General features: G+C 38.8%; 1 protein-coding gene across 5 annotated transcripts in view; it reads right to left on the reverse strand.

Annotated features, from left to right (window-relative positions):
• Positions 1–26,123, reverse strand: part of MSRA (methionine sulfoxide reductase A) — a 362,667-nt gene that overhangs the window by 310,406 nt on the left and 26,138 nt on the right. Inside the window, exons 1-2 of one of the 5 annotated variants that reach the window (XM_007961669.3) lie at positions 19,112–19,504; positions 18,837–18,911 (exon numbers count right to left, since the gene is read on the reverse strand). The exons of 3 other annotated variants lie outside the window; for them this stretch is intronic. Coding sequence is in view for 1 of the 2 variants with exons in the window: in XM_007961668.3 (XP_007959859.1) it covers positions 19,112–19,124 (13 nt within the window). In the remaining variant the exon portion in view is untranslated. Of the gene's footprint in view, positions 1–18,836; positions 18,912–19,111; positions 19,505–26,123 lie in introns of those variants that run through there. One more of the 5 variants, XM_007961668.3, reaches the window with a different exon arrangement.

Genomic DNA, 26,123 nt, shown 5'->3' on the forward strand with positions numbered 1-26,123 from the left:
CTTCACAAATATTTAACTTCAAAATTATTGTGCTGTCAGATGTGAAACAGGGATATAACTTTACATTTTTGACATAGTAATCCAGTTGCCCAATGCCATTTACAAAATTATCTTTTCACTTCTGATGAGGCAAAGTCACCTTTATCTTATAATACATGTTCATGTTAACCTGGGACTTTTCTTTTGTTCCAGCAATCCATTGCTGAAACTACACTGTTTAATAACTAATTTTATAGTATATTTTAATATATGGTAAATAAGTCCCTATCATTGTTATTGCTTCTCCCCCAAATATATCTTGAGTGTTTTCATGTATTTAAACATTCCAGTTGAACTTAATATCATTTTAGCAAATCCCTCAAAAATTTTTCATTGGGATTTTTGCTGGAATTATATTACATTTACATATGAGATTTTGAGAGAATTGACATCTTTACAATATTGAGTCTTTCATTAATTTAAGGCTTCCTTTCTTCCCTTTAGTAAATTTTTGTGGTTTGTTTTCCTTGGTCCAGAAAATTTCTTTAATTTAATCCCTGACCCGTCGCTTCAATTATCCACTTGCCACCATCCTCAACTACATAAGGCCTCTCTTTTTCCATAAAGCCTTCTAGCAAAATCCCAACCATTGATCAATCTAAGTGTATCTTCAATATGCACACACTTGGAATGAGATACCGCTTCACACCCACTAGCATGGCTGTAATCAAAAGAAAAAAACAATAACAAGTGTTGGCAAGGATGTAGAGAAATCGGAATGCTCACACGTTACTGGTGGCAACGTAAAATGATGCAGCTATTGTGAAAAACAGTTTGGACATTCTTCAAAAAGTTAAACATACATAGGTTGCCAAATGGCCCAAGATTTCCACTCTTAGGTCTGGCCCCCAGATAACTGAAAACATACATTCACACAAAAGCTTGTCCACCAATGTTCACAGCAGCATTATTTGAGATAGCCAAATAGTAAAAAGAACCCAATAGTAAAAAGAACTCAAATGTCCATCAACTGATGAATGATAAACAAAATGTCAAAATATGGTATGTCAATAAAATGGATTATTATTCAGCCACAAAAAGGAATGAAATACTGATATATGCTGCAACATAGATGAACCTTGAAAACATCATGCTAAGCAAAAGAAGCCAGATGCCAATGACCAGCACCACCTATTGCATGATTCTATTTATATGAAAGGTTTGGAATAGACAAATCCATAGACACAAAAGTGAACTAGTAACTGCCAAGGGCAGGGGGAAGAGCAGAATGAGGAGTGAGTCCAAAAGGGTATGGAATTTCTTTTGGGGATAATAAAAATATTCTGTAATTAGACAGTGGTGATGGCCACACAATTTTGTGGATATGCTAAACACCACTGAATTGTATATTATAAAATGGAGAAGTTTACAGTATGTGAATTATATCTCAATAAACAATAAATAAATCTTTCCAAAAAAAAAAAAAATACCTGCATTTACCTGGGCTGCTTAAGGCTTCCATGGAGAATCTCCTGAACTCACAGATTGGTGTCACCATAAATTCAGTCTTTCACCTTTAACTGGGTACCCAACAAGCCTCCCACATTTCCCAGTCTGCTCTGTCTCATTCTCTTTCTTCTTAATGGCCAGTACACATTTTATTACCTACTTTATTCAAATTTCCAAGCCCACCACTTCTCACTGTCAACAATAGCATCATTCAAAGAACAAAACTTCCCCAACGTCCCATCACCAGACCTATGAACGTCAGGTCTGCACAATCCCCTCCTCCTACCCTCCCATCACAGGGAAGAGCTGTTTCCCCTACTGTTTCAAGCTAATCCCTGTGCCCATTTTCCCAGTCTGCCATATATCCTCCCTTCTCCCCTCTTCTAGATCTCCCAAATCAACCTTTTGCTCAACATTTAAACACACACCTCAAAAACAAACAAACAAACAAAACCTGTCTTCATCAAAGCCATGCCTCCCCAGCCCAGGCCAGGCTCCACCCTTGGCTTCCTCCCGAAGCAGCAGCCTACAAACACCATCTCCTGTCTCCACTTCCTCTCTTCCAGCACATTCACACAACAATTATTTAGTGAGCACCTACAGGGGGAAGACACAGTTCTCTACCCTGAGGATAAAACCGTGAACAAGACTGACAAGCCCTACACTCTTGGAGGAGACCTGTGAAGTGATGACGTGCAGACAGAGAATATGCAAGCAGCCAACAGAGGTCACTGCAGGAGCGACATTGTTATGGACCAGCAGGGGTAAGGAGCCATGTTAGATGGGGTGATCAGGAATGACCTCTCCTGAAAAGGAGACAATTGAGCCCAGACCCCCTGTGTCAAAGGAGGCAGCCATAAAAGTTCAAGGGTGAGAGCTCTTCAGACAGGGAATGGCTGCAGCAATGGGCCTTAAGGCCACCATGAACTTGGCAAGTTTGAAGAAGAGAAAAACTTCTCCATCTCCACCCCTGCAGGGCTCAGAAAGCCATGGCTATCAGGTTCCCATAGCTCTCTGTATTTTTTTATGTCATAGAATTTATATTTATAACTTATAAACACATTAGAGTTGCATAATTAATTGAATGTCTTCCCTAATATAAGTTTTACAAGACAGGGAGCTTAGCACATAGTATGTGCTCAATAAATATCCTTTCATGAGTATTCCAGGTAGTCACAGCATCTGACGATAATGGCTCTTGCCTTTTTCCAGTATTTGTATTTCTTATTTCTTTATATTGTTCAGTGGCATCAGCTACAATTTCCAAAACAAGGTGGAAGAGCTGTGACGTGGCAGGCATTTTTCACTGGCCATGACTTTAGTAAGAATGTTAATAGCTTTTCCTAGAAATTCTCTATTACATAAGAGAGGTAGCCTTCTATATCTCATTTACCAACAGCTTTTATTTCTTTAAGAAAAAGTAGGTGTTGAATCAAATCAAATGGCTTTTGTGTATCTATCAAGATGGTCACACAGTCTCTTCTCTGATGAATTAATAGGCTGTATTACACGAGTAGCTTTCCTAAGAACTATTCTTTTGTTTCTGGAATAAACCCTACTTGATTGCGGTGAGTTGTTCTTTTAAAATAAGGAGGCAGTGCAGGACTGTGGATAAAAGCTGGGACTTGGGTGTCAGAGCTGACTACAAAATTAGAAAACAAAGACATTATCTATTAGGATTAACAAATGGAATTAAGAACTGAGTCTTAAAAAGAAAAATAAAGAAGACAAACTTCTGGTAAATCTGACCAAGATCAGCCACCAAAACTCAACAGTAGGAATAAGTGGCTATGACCTTGGCTGCCGCAAGGACCAGCTGGTCCCCAATTGAGTGTCACCGTCCTCCTCTGTTAATGACAGAACGTGAGCCTCACAGGGCAGTTGTGTGAAGCCTACATGAGACGACGTGTGTGACCATCTCACAGCACATAGCATGGTGCCAGTTACCCAGGCGAACCAAAAGAAGTTCTCCTAAATCTGCTAAAATTTCCTTTGGGCTTTTGACTGCCCTTATCATGTGATACTAGCCTAATAATGTGAACAAGGACATTTCCATTCTTTCTATGTTCTGAAAGATCTCAACATACCTAGGCTTTTATATATTTTGCCTTTAAAACCTCTTGGAAATAAATGTGTTAATACTATGTAAGAAAAAAATCCTCAAAAAAGACTGTCTGATGGTCCCTCCCTATGATAATTCCCTCACTGCAGGAGTGGAGAGGGGAAGAGATAGACAAATCATAAATGGAGTTAACCTGGGAATCTATTTTAATCTGCCTCGAGAACCTAGCATCTTATTGTTTTGGCTTTTACAAACAAGACAAGAATAAGTGGCCCCGAGAGAGAAAACACAGTGGTGTAGCAACTCAATGAGGGCGGGGGCAAGGGTGGAGGTTTGATTGAATGGAATGATTTATGTTCACAGACCACATAAGTGCTCTGGAGGCCCGAACTTGTCATCCAGCACCCTGTTTGACATCATTTTCCACACATTCATGCACTGCCATCACCCGGCCACGTAGTGGGTACCAAGAAATGACCAAAGCCAGGTCCAAATGATCAGAGTCGATCCAACCCGTCCCTGGATACCACAGAAACCCTTTTGTCCTACTGGGAGACTAAGATGCTACACTTGGTCAAATCAAGCACACGGGAAGTTCTCACACTTGCTTTACCTCCAACTAGATCAGTGATGGTTCCACACTTGTCAGACAGAACCTAGATAAAAATGTGACTTTCCTTTTTGCATGCCACTCCACAATAAAGAAATTGCTAGAATGGAGATGGTTCAGAGAAAAACCATGTAATTGAACCATGCATGTCCTGTCTGATTGGTGGATTACAGAAGGGTCATTTTTCAAATACGTGAAAGGCTGCCACGTGTCGGAATTAGATTTTGTGCTGTATGACCCCAAAAGGTTAAAGGGGAATCCACAGATGAAAGTAATGGGTAGAAAGATCGCAGCACCACAACTCAATAGAATAACTTACCAAAGACAGCACAGGTCAGCCAGCCTGGGAGAAAGCACCATCACTACTGTGAAAATCAAAACACTTGACATGATCCTGCCAAGGAGATGGAGGATCAGAAGTGACTTTCTAGGTAATATTTAACTTATCCTCCAAATATGAGAGTCTGTGAAAAAGTACAGAAAACGAGAGAAAATCTTCAAAGGCACTTGCCAGACAATGACACAAACAGGAAGCGGTGGTCTTGTTTGCACTATTTCTCCTACCTTAAATCACGCACCCCACTTCCAGCCAGTAGTGAGGCTGACTTGGTGGAATTTCCTTTGGCCCCCGACAACCATGATACGCGTCTTAGTGGGTAACAAAATGGGAGGGTGGCTGGAGAACAAGCCACAAATCTGGATAATCCACACTCTTGAAAATATCCAGAAATAATAAAGAATGGGGCAAAATAAAACCACCAAAGAAAACCTGTTCCGGTTATGGGAACAAAACATCCACTGAAATAGACCGAACCTTTCTTGTTTCAAACCCAGCTTCACAAAGATATTAATTAAATGTGATGGTGTTAGCGCGGACAAAGAATCCAGATGTGAGCCTCGTGGAAGGCTGTGTCGGAACGCTGGGCAGAGGCTCAGTGAATGTCTGTGTGGGGCATGAACTGGGGCTGCCATCAGAGTGGCCTCCCATCTGAGAGTCAGGGACAGACCAAAATCTGGGATCCGGGGAACAAGAGATGATACAGTCTACTAAGGGTGGATTTGGTAATTATAACGAATCTTTACATATGTGGAAACCAAAAACTGTGGCAACTGATCTTTCACAGACTAGCGGTCTTAAAACCCAGAGCTAGGTGAGGCCATATTCAGACTGGTTTTGGACCAGTGAGTGGTATTACTTGATCGCTATCCTGGACAGTTCAACAAACTGAAAAAAAGACATCAAATAACTATCATGAACTGAATGACTTCATCTCCTCATTAAAATGCTTCATCATATAAACTGAACTACTATCAGAGATAAAGTTTCTTCAAAAACAGTGTGATATAAAGTTTCTTCAAAAGTTTCTTCAAAAACAGTGTGATATACTTTCAAAACACTTAAATTCCAATGCTAAAAACACATCATAAGAAAAAAGACTGGGCACAGTGGTGCATACCTGTAACTCTAGCACTTTGGAAGGCCAAGGCGGGTGATCACTTGAGTTTAGGAATTCAAGACCAGCCTGGGCAACATGGTAAAACCCTGTCTCTACCAAAAATACAGACAATTAGCTGAGTGTGGTAGGTGTGTGCCTGTTGTCCCAGCTAATTGGGAGGCTGAGGTGGGAGGACCGTTTGAGCCTGGGAGATGGAGGTTGCAGTCAGCCAAGATTGCACCTCTGCACTCCAGCCTGGGTGACAGAGTGAGACCCCATCTCAAAAAAAAAAAAGAAAGAAAAAGAAAAGGAAAAAAAGAAAGCATTTGTGCTCTTTAGCATCTTAGTACTCCAAATACTGATTTAAATCACATTAAAATTAAGCACTAGGGAGAGAAAAGGGTTAAGACAGATTTAGCATACGATGTCAAATATGGTTCCTATGCCAAAGTGCTTTTTTTTTAAAAGGCAGGCACTATATGCATTTTATCTCCTGGACTTAATTTGTGTTTTGCTATGCTCAACAATTTTAATGCCAAGAGGAAGACACTAAGTGAGAAAGGGGATGTGCTGGCCTGAACCTAGAGAGTTGATCTAATTGAACTGAAAAACTTAAAACCCTTCTCCATCTGTTCAGTACACCTGCTGATGGAGCACTAGCCCAGGTAGGGAGGAAATCCATCAGAGACCAGTTATAAATAGATTTTTATTTCATCTGCTAAGAGCTTGGCAGCCGAGGTAGGAGGGCTGCCTACACTGGCAGCCAGGCAGAAGCTCTGGGCTGCTTTTATGTTGAGGTGAAAGGAGTGGAGAGACAGAGAACTAAAAAAAAATTTCCCAACAACTCATTTGACAACCAACCACCAGTCATTAGTTTGTTTAAAACGTGCCAGGCATTTCTGATAAGTGCTGGAGACCTGCAAAGATCCATCACACCCCCTCGTGAGGATCATCCAGAATCTAATGGGAAACAGCCTCACCAATCGCTCACAGGCCAAAGTTTCTATGTGCAAACTTCCTTGGGGCGTTCGTAAAATGAATCAAGAGTAAAGAAGGCATGAATAACATGAGAGTGCCTTAACTTTCTGAGGATGGGGTAAATGTAAACTCTAAAGGTACCAAAATATAAATCAGAAAAAAAAAAAAAAGTCGTTGTGGAAAAGAGAAATCAGTGGTTCTAATCCACAGACAATCACAAGGACTGTAACTGGCAGGTGACATTCAGGCTCCTCCTTCTAGGTGCACGTCAGTGGGAGTCAATCCTCTTCACATCCCACCAGCCACTAGGGTGGCACCTCCCACCTAGTGAGAGCTCAACAAACAGGAGTTAATGTGACTGAATCAACAGCCAGGGAAATCATGAAAGGATCTTGCCCTGTGAGTGAAAATGGAACCAATGGGTATCTCCAGACAGGCCTGATGTGAATGTTTGCAACAGAGACTTAAGAATAAATGTCAGAGATTATACGTCCAAATAGGACCACTGAGAATGGGGGTGTAGAGGAGAAAAAAAAATTGTATTTCTCTGACTTGCAGAAGTCTGGACTTAGGGAGGCCTTCCTGATACCCTTCAGAAACATTAAGGATATTATTGAGAAGACAATGACCCCTATATTCTGTCACCACCAAAGATAACAAGAGAAATGGGAGTGATTGGTGGCAAGGGACAGTTGGGTTAAATATGAGGAAGAATTTCCTGACAGCAAAGGTTATTAAACACTGTAAAGGCAAACTGAAGGGGATTAGGGATTCTCTCTCTGGGGGTCTTTTAAAAAGTAGAATCACTTAGCAGTATCCGGGGATAATTTAGGTACAGTTCTGCCCGCTCCTCTGGCCTTTTTCAGTGCTCTAATTCATCCCCTGGCCTGGACAAGACAGGCTTACCACGGTAAACTCGGTCACACTCTGTTCCATAACAAGCTCTCAGAAGGAGAATAAGCATTAAAAAAATGGCAAAAGCTCTCTTGGAAGTCAAACTCATTTTTCTTTATTTAAACAGCATGTTGGGTTTTTGTGGTTCTTTTGCTTCTTTTTCCTTTTTTAAAAATGCTTACATCCAGAAATAGCTAAACACAACTCATCTACACTGATCTGTTATTGCAAAGCATTAGAAGGAAACCAGGTGGAAGATGAAGTAGGAATGTTCTGAGTCAGAGATGCACAGAATACCTCATTATGTACCTCTTTGCTAGGCACTGAGTATGAGTACCATGGGAACTACTGCCTAGAGATGCTAGCATCGGCTTCTCAGGAGGTCAAAAAAGATTCTCATCAGTTTGGTTACAAGAAGGCAAACTAAATGACCTCTAAGACACTAAAACTCTAGAGTGTTTATTTTTCAGAGCTCTATACTCAGTGTTAAATTTTAAAAAACATTCATCAAACTCTCATATTCTGAGAGATCCATGTTCTCTAAAAAATGTGAATTTTGATTCTCCCTCTGAGTTGCAGAGAGACAGGAAGCTGAGGAAAAGCAGGATCCTTTCTCCTGTCCTAACAGTCACTGCGCTTGGCCATGTTTACTGGTCTGTAGTCCTTCACCACTGTACCATCAGCTGGGTGATGGCAGGAGTTATCTGTGTTCTATCCATGATGTGGCCTCATCACTCAGCACTGAGGGACTCAGAGACTAAATGAATAATGGGCTGACTGCTGGCTGACTGGATGGATGGGGTTGGTGGGTGGGTAGGTGGGTGAGAGGGTGAATAGATGAGGTAGGTGGAGGGGTAAGTGGGTTGGGGGAGGGGTAGGTGGATAGGTGGGTAGGTAGGTGAGTGGGTATGTAGGTGGTGGACAGAAGGACTGACCTAAAGACACAATCCCAAGGGTATATGGAGGGGCTACTATAAAAGTAGCAACTTGCTATTCTCCTGGTGGTCCCATCACAGAGTGAACAAATGTGAAATCATGAGAAGCACAACAAATCTGGAAGCAGAGGACTTGATTTGAGCCCTAGCATTGCTACTAACAAGGTTAGGCACTTCACTTCCCTGGGCCTCTACTTCCTCACCTGAAATGTGTGTGGTGTGTGTGTCTGCCAGTCTGAGTTGCACTGACTTAGATAACAGAGAAAACAGAGTTTGTAATTACACAACAGTCATTATTTTCATACACTCTTTATTAAAATTTTCCTTAAAACTTTTAAACAGTAGAGGAATGGTGCAGAGACGGTGACTGGAGCCAAATGCTGATTCCAGGGAAGAATCCAGTAAGTGGAGAAAGAAGAAAATATCAAAGCTAGCCAATGAGAGGACACTTCACTGGTTCCCCCATGCTGAAAGGAAGCTCACACCCTGCAGTAAATGGCAAACGAGTACAGCAAGGCCAACTGGAATTGACTTAGCAAAGCGTATGGCCACTGTCCTTAAGAAAGGCAAGTCTGTGAGATCCAGACCTCGAGGCCTGACTTCCACGTTTGGGTTTGCAAGCCCACTTTTCCACCAGCTGTTAATATCTGCCTAGAACCTCACCTATGACTGTGGCAAACCATCAGCAGACACGCAGTGGTGCCAAATGTCGAACAACCAAGGAGGGTTCCTATAGGATTGTGAAGAGAGTATCCTTTCCCATTCTAATTTTAAAACAGATGTATAATTACTAAAGCAGTTTCATATACATGGTGACTAGCAGGGAAAGAGGGAGTGCTGCCTAAAATGCTCCACAGCCTCCCCGTCCTCCTGGTTTCTGTATCTTCTGGGTGTTCTTTTGTTTTGCAAAGTGATTTGGGAGATTAGGTGGGTTTTGTTTAGACGGGACAGCATGAGCAAAGTCGGTGAATAAGTGCTACTTGATTGCACAACAAAAGATACACAAGGAGCCTCAGCCACAACTCAATCCACTTGCCCCAACAGTGTGCATTTCTCAATTAAGTTATTTTGTTAGCAAGACTACTGGTTAGGAGAAGGAGAAAGTGCTTATTGCACCGAGATTATTCACTGTATAGAAAGCATTATAATCGGATCAACAGAACATTCTTTCTAAGGACCCTAGAACTCCTATTTGGTAACGTTGCAGATGCAATGGAAATGTGCCTATATTATCGGTGTACTATAGCAGTCCCTGCAAATAACAGCGTAAAACTCCACAAGTCTTTAATTCAATGATTGATGCCTGGGAACTAAGAATCTGCCCAAGATGTCAAGTTGACCAAAAGTCTACATGGAAAATAAGAAACTTTTTCCTCTAGATGTTAATTAAGGAGATAAAATTCTGAAGCATTCTAAGAAATTAGTCCCATTAGCCCTCTCTGCCTCATCGGAAAGCATGGGTTGTAAGCGTGTATTATCACTAAAATCACTTTTGAAAATGAAAAACAAAAGCATTCCAATTTTTCAAACATATTCCATAGTTCACTTCCAAAGTTGCTGTAAGGAAAATGAAAAAAAAAAAAAAAAAAAAAAAGATTGAGAAGGTATTTTCAATCAGCATAACAAAGGATTAGTTAATATGCGACAAATGAGTAAGAATAAAACTCAAAAGAATACTGTGCAAAGGATACAGAGAATGCACAGAAAAGGAAATCTAAATTGCCAATATAAAAAGATGCTCAATCTCACTAAGTAATCAGCTATACCAATAAAAATAACAGCAAAATATTTCTTGCCCATGAGATTGACAAAAATTTTAAAGTCTAGTACTACCAACTGTTGGTGAAGATACAGTGAGACAAGAACTTTGATGCCCTAGTACAGGAATATAAACGGGTACTGTAAACCAAAAATAAAATTCTAAGCCCCCCTCAACCATCTGAATGGACCTCTCCTCTTGGCCAAGGGCATTCCAAAGTCAACCTGAAAAACCAGTTCAGGCGATGATGTGAAGGGGAGATGGACATGCCTCATTATATCCTGCTCCCTTCTGGAATTCAGGAAAAGCAGACCAGCATTAATATCAACACAGACCTTAAGTCTGATAAGAAACATTTATAATCTATTCTTTCTGAAACCTGCTACCAGGAGGCTTCATCTGCATGATAAAACCTTGGTCCCCACAACCCCTTATCATAATCCAGACATTCCTTCTTATTGAGGATAATTTTTTCAATCAGCTGCCAATCAAAATTTTTAAATCTACCTATGCCCTAGGAGCCCCTGCTTCAAGTTGTCCTGCCCTTCCAGATCAGACCAGTGTGCAACTTACAGGTATTGATTGATGTGTTATATGTCTCCCAAAAAGGTATAAAACCAAACTGCACCCCAACCACCTTGGGCACATGTCAGGACCTCCTAAGGCTGTCACAGATGCATCCTTAACCTTGGCAAAATAAACTTTCTAAATTGATCGAGACCTGTCTCAAACGCTTTTGGGTTCACAGTACAAACGGTTGGGAGAATGGTGTGGCATTACTGAGTAAAGTTGAAATAGTCAGAAACTGGGCTCCATTTCTAAGTCCTCCCTTAGAGATCACCTAGATGTGTAGGAGGGTCATGACAGCATGGGTAGCACAAGGTAGATCTCTAAATGCCCATCCATAGAAGAATGGCTACACTAAAATGAGACACTCTACAGCCTTATACCTGCATTAGCAATAGAGATAACGCTTCAGAAATATCTAATTTCAACTGCAAAAGGATAGCAACAGTATAAAATATTTTATCTAAGTTTTTAAACATGTAAAATATATTGTTTATGACTACATGTATATGCGGTAATTCCACAAAAATGCGCATGAAAGTGTTCTACACCAACTTCAGAAGCGAGAGAATAAGGCTTTAGTTATATCGTTAATGTCTTTTTTTTAACATCTGAGGAAAATAAATATGGCATTTGTCACTTCTGGATAATGGGTATATGTGTATTCATTGTATTTTATTTAATAATTTGCTATATGTTTGAAGGTCTTCCATATTTAAACAATTTTAAAGCATTTTAAATATACACATATATAACAGTCTATTGGAATGCACAGTTGAAAAGCATACAGAATTAGGTACATTATCTTTATCCATCACCCTCATGTGTCTGGAGTAACTAAACTAGGTAATTATCTCCCATGTTTGTGATACCTATCAGCTAAATTGCTTTCAGGCACATTATCTCATTTAACATTCTGAACAACCCTTTGATATCGGTATTATGACAGCCATTTCACTTATAGGAAAAGTCAACCTTTAGAGTTTTGGAGACTTTCCCAAGATTATCCAGTTAGTAAGGGATGCACAACTGGGATCTCACACTGTCAATGCTACAGCACAGATGACCAGTAAGAACCCTGACAATGTATTATTCCAAAGTTATATGCATCATCTTTAAGATCTGTGTTACTGACCTGAAGCTACAGGTTCGAATTCACAAATGAAATAGAATACTTGATCACGGACATTTTTAAAGCCTTCAGTCAAATCTGCTTCTTCTGATTATTTTTAATATATCGACCTCTTCTAAAAATAAGTTGCAAAAGTCTGATAAAACCTTGCATGGTAATAAAAAAAAAAAAAAATGGACATCTTACCCAGCTAGGGTATTCTCTCATTTCAAAAATAAATTCTCTAAATTAATAAAGTAGAAACTATAATGTCATCTCTTATACTCTTTTATTCAATGTGCTAGGGTAAACACATACTAATCTCTGGGTAACTAGTGGTTACAGAAGGCTCAGTTCCTAATTTGAGAATGTAACTATCATTAAACAAGTTATCAAACACAAGTAGCACCAGCAACATAAGCTAAATTTAAGGAATACACAGCTCAGACACTGTCCAGGTTCCTGCACCAAGTACAAACCTATCAATAAAAATGACAGTATCAACTATGGGTAGCCTGAATTCCACCCTCACCTAGCAACAATAAGGTACCCTCCTACTCCCCCACCTCACAAAATGAGAGTGCCCCCCTTTCCCCTGCTAGCACAGTGTCGGAGAAGGTTTGTTAACACAGAAGGCTTAAATAAAATCCAGTCTCATAGCACAGTACCTAACATGCCTGGATATAATCAAAATCATTTATCACACCAAGAACCAGGAAAATCTCAATTTAAATGAGAAAAGTTAGTCAAGAGATGCCAACACTGAGATGGCACAGATGTTGGAATTATCTGATAAGGATTTGAAAGTAGCCATTATAAACATGTTTCAACAATCAAAAATGGGCAGGAAAAAAATTTTAAAAACAGAAAGTCTCAGTAAAGACATAGCAGATAAAATATAATAACTGAAATTAAAACTCACTAGGTGAGCTAAACAGCAGAACGAAGATGATAGAGGAAAGAAGAGGTGAATCTGAAGGTAGGAACAATAGAAATTACCCAATCTGAACAGTAAAGAGAAAATAGACTTAAAAAATAATCAATATCAAGCCCTGGTAGAACTATAACAAAGTTTTAACATTCACATCCTCCAAGTCTTGGAAGGAAAGGAGAAAGAGGGCACACCTGGAGAAGTACTCAAAGAAATAATGCCTGAAAACTTCCCCAATTTAGCAAAAGACATAAACCTACATATTTAAGAAGGTGAATGATCCCCAAACAGGATACACCCAAAGAAATCCACAAAAAGGCACAACATAACACAGTCCTTGAAAACTAAGGACAGAGCAAGATTTTGAAAGTAGTGAGAGAAAAAGGATATCTTAGCTGAAGGTCAAAACAATTCAAATGACAGATTTCTCATCAGAAACCACAAAGGCAAAAGAAGGGGGTACAACGGAAGTTGTGCTGAAAAAAAGAAACTGTCAACCCAGAATTCCACTTTTGGGGATATACCCAAAAGAATTGGAAACAGGAGCTCAAAGAGATACCTGTGCACTCATGTTCATAGCACCATTATTCACAATAGCCAAAAGGTGGAAGCAACCCAAGTTTCCACCAGCAGATGAATGGAGAAAGAAAATGAGGTCTGTCCATACAATGGAGTATTATTCAGCCTTATAAAAGAAGGAAATTCTGACACATGCTAAAACATGGATCCTGAGGACATTACGCTACGTGAAAGAAGCCAGTCACAAAAGGACAAACACTGCATGATTCCACTTATACGAGGTACCTGAAGTAGTCAAATTCATAGAGACAGAAAACAGAATTGTGGTTGCCATGACTCTGTTGGGGGGTTTGGGGAAGGGAAGAATAGAAAGTTATTGTTTATGGGTACAGAATTTTGGTTTTGCTAGATGAAAAGACTTCTGTGGCTTGATGACGGCAATGGCAGCATAACAATGTGAATGTACCTGATACCACTGAAAAATGGTTAAGACAGTAAAATATACATTACACAAATTTTACCAATTTCTAAAAATTAAAAAAAAATTTTAAATAAATAATATCTACAATTTATTAAGTATTTACTACATACCAGACACTATGCTAAGTATTTCCTTATTTCTCCTCCCAAAATCTTGTGAGGGAAATACCATGATCCCTGTTCTACAGATGAAGAAATTGGGTTTCCATAACTCGGCCAAAGTCCCACAACCAAAAAATTGAGTCAAAATTCAAACTCAGGTTGGGGAGATGCTGAGAAACATTATCTCTAACCCATGATGGTAAAGGACTATTTGTTTCAAAGGCAGCTTTCCCAAGAATACAGCTAAGGTGAAACACTCCTGGGTCTTTGAGAACACTTTGATCTTTTCAGATAAGGTACAATAACTTAGAAGGGTTAACAGGAAAATAGATACAAATTATATTGATAGACAAGGATAAAAGAATGGCATCACTCCAGAGGGACTAATTCTTTAATATTTTGCACAAAACCTCCAGATCCATACATAAGGGGTATTCTAATTGTATAGGACTAAGAGTCTTAACTGTAAGAGGAGAAAATGTTCATCTCCTCTGATAATGTGAAATACAGAACACACACAGGTAACTTTTTTCACTTTTGGCTTGCTTTTGGAGAAATAAAATAATCTGAGAAATAAAATAATGGCCAAACTTTTAAGTTGAGCCTTGCAGAGGTGGTGCAATTATTCATAACCTGATGAGTTTCAGAATAAACTCCTACCTCCAGTACTCTCAGAACCTTTTCTTTCACTTGATCTAAATTTCTACTTACTCATCCTTCCCTGTTTCACCATGTTCTCTAGAACACTTCTGATCACATCCCCTAGTCCCCTAGACTCCATGGTCAGATACTGGAACACCGCCCTCGCTGGCCACAGACCTTTGACCTTCTCCCAATACCTGCTATTCCAATTACAAGCATGTATGCACCCCAGAACCTCCACAAGCACAATGGGGACTTGGTACCTTCCTGCAGCAGATCAAGGCACAGGGGCTTGGGCAGCAAAGCAGAAGCTAAATTCCAGCTCCTCACTGCCTTGGACACAGAACTGTACACAATGATCCTGACTCTGCCTCTCCCTCTCCTGGGCATCAAAATCTCCCTGGAGAAAGACCCAGAAAGACTCTGTTCAACATGAACTGGCCTCAGCAACCCATTTACATCCCCTCATGCAGCCCCCCCAATAACACGTTATGCCCTCTCAACGCCTGCAGTTGCTGATATTGCAGTCTAACTCAGGACCCCACATTCATCCTCGCTCCCTCACAGGCCCCTGGTGCTGCATCTACAACAGGACTGAAGCTGCTTGCTGGACAGTGCCCTCAGCTCTGCGCAACTGCCCTCACCACCTTCTCTGTCTCAATCTCCTCTGCCTTTGTCCCACCCTCAAAAGAAACACTTTCAACTCACTGAGCATTCCACTGGCAGGCTGCATGCTCAGGCCACACCACCAAGTCCTAAGGTACAGCATGGGATCATTTGGGAAAATGAGGACACAGGGAATGCCAGACAACGGACAGCCGGCCAGAGAGAAAGCAGGTGTCCAGGGCCACTCCATACCAGGCAAGTCCTTGTTTTATATCTTCTCCAATGGCCACCTCAAGAGAGCCTAACATGGTCACAAATAATGTGGCCCTCTGCTGCACCCCTCTAAACCCATAACCAGCAACAGAGAAACAAGAAAGAAAGCAGAGCGATTTTTGTTTTCCCATCCATGAAGGAAAAAACTCTCTCTTAGTCAAATAAGACAAGAAGATAATCCTCTAGTTCACCACTCGGTTTACTTCTTCCATGAATACTTATTTAAGTGGCCATTGCGTACCAGTCCCTGTGCCCAGCATGGCTGCTTGGATTAAACAGAATAACAGGTGAAGGTATTTGGTAACCTGAAAAGGTATCCACATTCATCAATTATTCCTATCCTCTCCTCTACCCAACTACATTAGGAATTCCTGTGGGCAGCTATTCTACCTTTTGCCTGGCACAGAGCAAGTCCTCTGGGAGTATCTGCTGAATGACCTCAGCAGTGTATACCCACGGCCGAGACACTTCTCATCTCCGTTCCATGGGCCAGCAGCTCTGCCTCACGCCTGGGCGACGAAAGCAGCCTACAAGCACATCTCCTCGGATCACGTGACTTTTATCTCCTCTTCAAAGATGAACCTATGCCTCCTTTTTGTATCAGAGAACAACTGCATGGAATAAAGTTAGGCCACTGAGTTAAATGCACTCTCTCTCTCACACACATACACACACACGCAAACCACTAGAATATAGAAAGTGAACTGATAGGTCCATTTAAAATACACCACTCCCTAGCAAACTTTCTTTCAAAGGGCCATGCTGGCCTCAGGATGTGGGATGGGCCTTATCTTCCTCCTTTGTCTCACAACAGAAAACAAAGGAAAGAAAAAAATCCCACAAAAACAGGCCACTGTTGTTTACGTTGCAGCCACATCTTGGAAGGTTCAATTACACCTGCTTTGACATATGTAAGATCCAGCATATGAGCAGGGGCTCAATCTTAGTTTCTTTCTCCCTGATTTGAATTGCTTATTTTACATGTCTGTCAGAAGACTTGAACAACTCAAGTTTTTTGGCCAATAAAATGTAACTACCAAAATAGTCATAAAACAAGATTCTTACAGCTACGTGTAATACAATTAATCTCCTGATTTTTTATAATCACACTCTACAATATGTGTATTGTGCAAGAAAAGTGAACATACTTTGTTGAAATAAATCTCATTATAGTACTGCCTTTTTCTATCTAGGCGTTTAAACTTTATTTTAAATCTATTCCCTCTTCCATCCCCATTACCCAAAATAACATTATCAATAAAATATTAGCATATTTAAGTGAGCGCTCAATAAACATTTGTTGAATAAATGAATAAATGAGTCAGTAATTATAAAATACTGGACTAACGCTCCCTGAGAAGTTCGCATTAATTTGTAGAATAATGTGCTTGCATGTTCAGGTACATACATCAAAATGGAATTTAATAATAGGCATCAAGTAGCAGTTAAATATTAATGCATTTCTGCCTTAATAATTTTACTTCGCAATATTATACAATTCAAACAACAATAAATATGAGCTGAGATAGAGTTCATTTACAATCAAACCACTAGTATTTATATATTTTAAAATAAGATTTGAAATATTAATACTAATATGGAAATAGTTAATAACCTAAATGTCAATGTGTTTGCAGTACAAAAGGTCTAAAAGCAAAGAAGCATGCATTATGTTACAACTAAATGTCTTTTTTAAAAAATGTAATCAACGCAACTTCTTAATCACACTTTTTTTTAAAAAAAAAAAAGCTTGCACAAAGACATGTCTATTATACCCGGTTTACAAGGAACATCTTTATAGGAGATTTTCTTTCATTTTAAGCTATGTAATGAGTAGGCCAGAGAGAATCTACTGGTAAGAAACTTCAGTGACTATAATAACTAATATTTATCAAATGTTAAGTTTAATACACCCTGTAAAATGTAGTTTTACCAGTATCGAAAAATTCAATATTTCTTAAGGTATATTCTGACATATTTGTCTTTTAATTCACCTACTTTTGATCATACTGTTAGAAAATAATTGGACATGAAATAGTTTGGATATAAGTTTGTTCTGAGTTCGCTGCAAAGAAGTTAAGAAATCAGCTAGCAAAATTATTTTAACTTCAAGAAAAAAAGGCCTAAAAAATTAAATAAGTTATATATTTAGCAAACCTAAAAGGCAAGAAGTTATGTTAAATGTTTAAGAAGTAAATGGAAGTAAATATAAATCGGCAATAAGACGGTCAGTACTAAAATGAAGCTCTCATTTAAACTTATTTGCTGAACTTTCTTTTTGTTTCATATATTGTTGTTTTTAGTATAGGCATGAATGATCCTGTAATCAATTCAAAAAGGAAGACTGCAGGCAGGCAAACATTTCCTTCCCAGTGCCTATCAGCACGTCTTTCATGTCTGGGCGTCCATTTTAGGAGTATCAGCGAGGTAGTGTATAAAGGAGCTTATTAAACAAAGGTTGTCATTTTGGCAACACACATAAACGTTAAGTGATTTCATTTTACTGAAAATCAAAATGTTGATTAATTAAAAAGTTGAAGAATAGACTTAAGCTTAACTGTTCAAACTCCTCTGATTTCATATATTTTTCAATCATATTTATATATTAAATGCCATTTTCAGGATTGCTGATGTGTCACTATAATTTTATAAAAAACATCTGAAACAACTGATCATTTAAGGCGCGCAATAATGGAAAGCTATAGACAGGTTTTTATTGTTGAAGGATTAACAAATCAATGATTACATACTCAAAACAAAAGCACAGATCCAGGGGCAGTCTTTCCTACTGCCCAAAATGATGAGTACTTATGTGAATAGATACAATTTTCCTGTATTCTTTCAGCATATAAAATAAAAAGAAAAAACATGATTATAGGAAGTCATAACCTAATCCTACAACTCAAACTCTCTTTAAAAACAGAATACTTACAATGAGGGTGGTCCACAGTAACACATGCCTTACAGTTAACCTCTCCTACAATAATGCTGATTTTTAAGAACAGAACTATCACAATCTAATCACAATCAGGCCTAATAGGAAGGATTTATTGTTCAGAAATTAGATATAAAGTATATATCTAAGTAAAACACCAGGTAGTATTAAAAAGAAAATCGGTAAAGTTTCTAAATTTTCCTTCTACTTAAAACATTTTGAGAGAACCAGAATCGTTTAATTATAAAATCTAATCAACCAAAATTAAGGATTTTTTCTCCAAGTATTGCAAACACAGCTCACCACTTCTTCTCCAAAAGATTTAAATTTCTATTCTCTACCATTCCCAGCCATTTCTGCCAACATCATAAAAATCACCTTTCATCATTTCCTTCTCACAATGAGAATTCACTAATCGCATACATCTCTTAGACATAGACACCTCCCCACCCACCTCCCAAAAATGGTTCAGAGCAAAGACACACAAAAAAATAATGACCAAGCTCACATTTCTTGTTTGCCCTTCAAGCGAAGTCTGGTGTCTTCAGCTTGCCTTTCTGGTCTTCAGTGTTGTCACTAATTGCTGGGGGATGTAGTTTAGGACAGCATGAAGCAGCAGAAATAAAAGCTGTTGCTTTAAGAAAACGTTTTCTTAAACACATGGATAAAACAACTTTTACTCTGACTTCCTGGCTGGGCTGCATAAAATCTTAGAAAGGCTCCTTGAAAAGTTAATGTCTATAAAGGTCTAAAAATAAAATAAAATAAAATCTAAAAACTTACGTTCTGAACACATTCCGAAGGATGTCTTTCTGATTTGATTTGAAAGCAGGTTTGTGTTGATGAACAAACTTTATTTTGTAGAAAATTAATATTCCCTCTATTAGAAATTTGCCTTGCCATCTTCTATATTAATCCTGTCTCTCATGGTATAATCATACATGCAAAAAATCAAATATGGTATTTCCCAAATGCATGGACACTGTGGAAGCTTCGTTTTGAAAAAGGCTTTTATTTCCCTTAATACTGGTGACTAAACGTCATTGTATGTACCAACACTTTCAAATAGCCCAAGAGACTTAAAAAGCCTTCTAAGTTTGAAAACCAAAAAGTTCTGAGTTTTTCTGTACCCCAGGACGGTTTTCTTTCCTGAAGCTCAAGCCGAGAAAGCAGACAAAAGAAGCTGATTTGACTGAGCTGTGCCAAGTCTTGCCTTTTTTTCTTTCCTCAGCTCTCCCTCTGCCTCTCTCTCTCCCTCTTTCTCTCTCTCACTCTTTTGCTCCCAGTATGGCAACCTTCCGAGCAGTCTTGGCGGAGGTCCAGGCTGTGCCAGTCTGTCTGAATTCTTGTCTCCAAAAGATGTCCTTTGCGGATCAATTAATACATTTGAAAACAGGAAACCGTGGTACGGTACCCAAATCCTGGCACCAACAGCATCGACTTCTGCCAAATCACCTTACAGATTTCATGGTATTCTACCTTTCATCATTATTACTAACATGTTCCCGGAGCAATAATGGAGTACTAGAAGCCATTCACTGCTCAGCAATAAGGAATCTGTTCCCTAGAAATGTCCATATGCGACATATGCACAACCTGCAATAAATCAAATTTCTCCTGTGAGAAGAGATGTATGTAACTTTAATAAGCACCACATACTGTATTTCTTTTTATAAGACTTGCTTTTCCTTGTCCTGCTGCAAAGACTCATGGGAGAATAGAAACGGAGGCAAGCAGATTAAAATTAAAACTGTATGCCCAGAAATGTCATGCTTTATCCTATGGAGAATGAATATAGTTTTGATTGATCTGTAACTTTATTTTTAAGGAGTCTCTAATACAGACTGTACCTATTCAAAATTTTACTACAGATGGAGGGCGGAGAAGAGTTCTTTTGACAAAACAAATAACAATAAAAAAGAAAAATAAAACATCTAGTGTAAATTTAGTAAGAGTAAGTAAGTATCTTCATATTTTGACACCTCAAGTTCCAACATAGTCACTTGTTTACTTAATTCACATTAATACAATATAATAAGATTAAATAAGCACTGTTTGCTTTTATTTTTACCATAAACACCTTTTGAAGCAAAACAGCCAGTCTGTGCTTCACACACGTACCTGGTTTAAGAAATCACTTTTACCTATGAAGCTTGAACACAGAAAATAGCCACATTCTAGAATCATCATTGTTTCATAGAAAGAACCCAGAAGAGTGACTTCTGGTCCTTGATTCTGTCACTTTCAAATTTAGATAACTCAAGGTCTCAAATTGCTAATCTATCTAATCTCCTCAGTTTGCTCATCTACCAAATATGAAAATCAGTGACTTCCTACTCTTTGCTCCCAAACTACTATGTTTATGCACATAGCATACCTTCATCCTAACTGCACAGTAATTAGTTAAGTATGTGTGCTTTGCCAATCAAATGTGTCATCCTCACAATCAGGATCATGTGTCACTTATTTAAGAAAACAAAGTCTTGCATAGAGCCTTCCATATACAGGTGTTCAACAAACCTATTAAGTGAATAAGTTATGGGAACGGATCACATAAATATCACTCTGAATAACAGTGAAAAACAAAACCACATATTACTAAACCATAAAGTTGATAGATCAAAAAAATGCTACAGAGATATCATAAGGGTTGAACTAAAGCACTGACAAAAGCATCCTGTGTTGTCCTTTCAAATAGGGATGATGAAATGTGGGCAGGCTAATAGTGAATTTGTCATTCAAAACCAATAACCTGTTAGTAGCCAAAGACTAAAGAGACTCTTGAAAGCAGCATGGGAGAAGCGACTCATCATGTGCAAGGAATCCTCAGTAAGATTAACAGCCGATTTGTCATTGAAAACCATGGAGACCAGAAAGCAGTGGGATAACATAGTCAAAGAGCTGGAAGGAAAATAACTGTCAACTAAGAATTCTATGTCAGCAAAACTATTCTTTGAAAATGAAGGAGACATTAAGACATTCCAGATAAAAACAGAGTTCGTTACTAGCAGACTTGCTCTACAAGAAATACAGGAATGTTTCCACCAAGCTGAAATGAAAAGACACTAGACAAATCAAATCAATGAAGAAATATAGGAGTAAGTATAAAGGTAACTGCAGAAGTGATTATTTTACAAATAGTATAAATGTATTTTAGAACATGCCATATAAATTTTTTAATATTCTTAAACATTTCTAAAATATTTAAAATGGCATAAATGTACTCTTTTCTGTCTGATTTAAATGACAAAAGTATAAAACTATTGTTATAAACCTATGTTGAAAAGCATACAATGTATAAAGAGGTAATATGTGACAATAGGAGTAAAGAAGGAATAGAACAGAACTATATAGGAGCAAAGTTTTTGCATATTATTAAGTTGGCATTAATCTGAATTAGATTGTTATAAATTAAGATGTTAACTGTAATCCCCAGGGCAACCACTAAGCAAATAACTCAACAATATAGAGGAAAATAAATGGCAAGGAAATTAAAATGTTACTTGAGAAAATATTTAACGTAAAATAAGGCAGTAATAGAAAAACAAAAAAGACAAAGATACATAGAATATAGCCAAATAGCATAAATAAATCCTATCTCATCAGTAATTGCATTAAACTTAAATGAATTAAACACTCCAATTAAAAGACAGATTGGTAGACTCGATTAAAATTTTAAAATATAATTCAACTATATGCTGTCTACAAAAGACACACTTTATACTCAAAGACACAAAAAGGTTGAAAGTAAAACTATGGAGAATATATATACCATGCAAATGGAAACCCAAAGAGAGCTGGAATGGTTATACTAACAGGAAAAACAGACTTTAAGAAAACTCTTGCTACTAGAGATAAAGAAGGACATTTTATAACGCTAACAGGGTTAATTCATCAAGAAGAGACAACCAATATAAACATACGTAAGAACAGAGCCCCAAAATACACAAAGCAAAATCTAAAATAATCAAAGGTAAAAATAGGTAATTCAACAATGATAGTTGGAGACTTCAATACCTTTCATTCCACAACTGCTAGAACAACTAGACAAAAGATCAGCAAGGAAATAGAAAACTCAACCAACACTATAAATCAACTAGTACCAACAGACATCTACCGAGCAATATACCCAATAACAGCAAATTTTTTTTTTTTTTTTGAGAGGGAGTCTCACTCTGTCACCAGGCTGGAGTGCAGTGGCATGATCTCAGCTCACTGCAACCTCCACTGCCTGGGTTCAAGCGATTCTCCTGCCTCAGCCTCCCAAGTAGCTGGGACTATAGGCACCCGCCACCACGCCTAGCTAATTTTTGTATTTTTAGTAGAGATGGGGTTTCACTATGTTGACCAGGATGGTCTCTATCTCTTGACCTTGTGATCCGCCCACCTCGACCTCCCAAAGCGCTGGGATTACAGGCATGAGCCACCACGCCCGGCCAGAATGTACATTCTTAATGACACATGGAACTTCCTCCAGCAGACAATATGTTTAAGGTTATAAAATGAACCTCAATAAATTTAAAATGATTGAGTCAAAGTGTGTTTTCCAACCACAATGAAATAAAAGTAGAACTCAACACAGACAAAAAAAAAAAAGAAAGGAAAAATCTCAAATATATGGAAATTAAATAACACTCCTAAATAATGAAGAAATAATAAAGACTAGACTGGAAATAAAGAACAGGAAAACAAATACAGAATATCAGCAAAGACACTGCAAGACTACTACAGACCCTTTACCTCACATCTATTAGAATGGCTATTATGAAAAACATCAACAAAAACAAGTATTGGCAAGAATGTGGAGAAAAGGGAACCATCTACACCATTGAAAGGAATATGAATTAATACAGCCATTATGGAAAACAGCATGGAGGTTCCTCAAAAATTAAAAATAGAACTACCGGCCAGGCACGGTGGCTCACACCTGTAATCCCAACACTTTGGGAGGCTGAGGCAAGCAGACTGCCTGAGGACAGGAGTTCGAGACCAGCCTGGCCCACATGGCAAAACCACATCTCCACTAAAAATACAAAAGTTAGCCGGGCGTGGTGGCATGCACCTTTAATTCCAGCTACTTGGGAGGCTGAGGCAGGAGAATCACTTGAACCTGGGAGGCGGAGGTTGCAGTGAGCCAAGATCACACCATTGCACTCCAGCCTGGGTGACAAGAGCAAAACTCCACCTCAAAAAAAACTAGAACTACCATATAATCCAGCAATCTCACTTCTGAGTATATATCCGAAGAAAATGAAATCAGTGTACTGAAGACAATCTGCACTCCCATGTTCACTGCAGCATTATTCATAATAGCCAAGACATGAAATCAGCCTAAGTGTCCATCAACAGATAAACGAAGAAAATACATACGGCAAATGGAATACTATTTGGCCTTTAAAAATAAGACTCTGCAATATGTGACATCACAAAAAATAATACGTGAGGCAATGCACATAATTAGCTTGATTTAGCTATTCTACAATGTATACATATTTCAAAATATATTGTATACCATATATACAATTTTGTCAGGTTTTAAAAATGAATAATGAACATAAGTAAAAATTTAAAACACTACAGACCAATATCCCTTATGAATATAGATGAAAAAAATCTGAATAAAAAACTATCAGACTGAACACAGCAACATATAAAAAGGATTATAAGCCATGACCAAGTGTGATTTATCCCAGGAATACAAGACCAGTCCAACATATAAAACTCAATCGATGTAAAATACCATGTTAATAGAACCATGTACAGAACCCATATGATCATCTCCACACAGAAAAGCATTAGACAAAAATGCACACACAAATGCCCACAGAAGCGCTGTTCACAATAACCCGAAATGCAAACAATCCCCACGTCCAGCAGCTAAGGAATAGATACAAGGTTGTTGGGCCATACATTCGAATATTACTCAACAACACAAAGGAAGGAAGCACTGACACATGCTACAGCATCGATGGGCCTTTGAAAAAGGTATGCTAAATGAAAAAGCCAGACACAAAAGTCCGCATATTGTATGATTCCATATATATGTAAGGTTCAGAAGAAACAAATCCATCGACACAGAACATAGCTTATTGGTTGCCAGGACCTGGGCAGAGGGAAGAATGGGAAGTGACTGCCAGTGACTATGGGGTTTCTTTTTGGAGTGAACCAAACATTTTTATGGTTTAATGGTGATGTCTGCGCAACAAAGTGAATGTATGAAAAACCACTAGAGATTGTACATAATAAAATGACAAGTTTTATGGTATGTGAATTTTATCAACTTTTTTAAAGTTGCAGTCCATCTCTCCAGTATTTACAGGTGTTACAACCCAATGTAAACTCACAGAAATCCTTTATAGCCTCTTACACAGAGGCAATACTATACATTAGCTAAACACTTATCCACCTGAATGTGCTTCGGGAATCTGCCCAGCTAACTCTGGTGCCTTACTCTGTGTTTTGACTTCTTGGTTCCATCCCAGCCAACTCCAGCATTCCTGGTTCCATCCAAACACCACTCCCTTCTGCCAGCTCCCTTGGTTCTGGCTCTGAGAGCTTCTGCTCTCCTGGACTGCTAGGCCCTCCCAGAGGCACCCAGTCATTTTTGTCTTCCAACTCACACTGCTAGGCCCTAGGGAATTCAAAATGTTAACAGCTAGCCCCCTCTGCATGTTAAGTCTCCGCTTCCCAGGACTCACTTTGCTCTCTATGTGCACTACGAACCCCAGCAGGCACACACAGACCTTTTCAGTACTAACCAAGATCTGACTCATCTCCTTTCATGCTGCTGTGGTTTGGATGTGGTTTGCTTGTCCCCACCAAGTCTCAAGTTGAAATTTGATGCCCAGTGTGATGGTGTTGGGAGGTGGGGCCTCCTAGGAGGTATGTGGGTCATAGGGGCATATCCCACACGAACGGATTTGTGCCATTCTCAAGGGATCAAGTGAGTTCTGACTCTCATGAAATGAGACTGTTTCTAAAGAAATAGATTTGTTCCCTGAGAGTGGGTTGTTATAAAGCCAGGATGCCCCTTGGGTTTGGTCCTTCTTCGCAGGTGCTCGCTTCTCCTTTGACCTTCTCCACCACGTTTTGATGCAGCACAAAGGTCCTCACCGGAGGTCAGCAGATGCTAGTGCCATATTTCTTGTACAGCCTACAGAACTGTGAACGAAGAAGACCTCTTTTCTGTATAAATTATACAGCCTCAAGTGTTCCTTTATAGCAACACAAAATGGACTAAGACAAATACCTACCTATCTTCCACCTGCTGTGGTTTCCCCTCCTAGCCACGTCCCTGGACAGGATGCTGCTTTCTATACCCACATCAGACACTGTCCATGGGAATGTGCCATGGCAAATTCACAAATATGGGGCATGTTTCCCTCCAGTTTGTACTGTTTACCTGATTTACTGGTGGCCTCAAAACCTTTTGATTCAAGCCCAAAGAGGAGGTCAAAATGAACACAAAAGGGAAACATAAAAGGAGGTGATTCTTAGAAATTTTGTTTTTTAAAAAAAAAATAAATTTTACTGTGTATATTTGAGTTTTACAACGTGATGTTATGGGATACATATAGACAGTAAAATCGTTACTACAGTGAAGCAGACTAATAAATCCATCATCTCAGAGTTACTGTGTATGTGTGTGACAAAAGCAGCTACAATTTACTTATTTAACAAAAATCCCTAATACAATTTTAATAACTTTGGTCCTCATGTTGTATATTAGATCTGTCATTTGTCCAACATATCTGCTTTTTTTTTTAATCCTTTGATCTATATCTCCCCAATTCCT

Source organism: Chlorocebus sabaeus, chromosome 8 (assembly GCF_047675955.1).
Source record: "Chlorocebus sabaeus isolate Y175 chromosome 8, mChlSab1.0.hap1, whole genome shotgun sequence".
Taxonomy (NCBI): domain Eukaryota; kingdom Metazoa; phylum Chordata; class Mammalia; order Primates; family Cercopithecidae; genus Chlorocebus; species Chlorocebus sabaeus.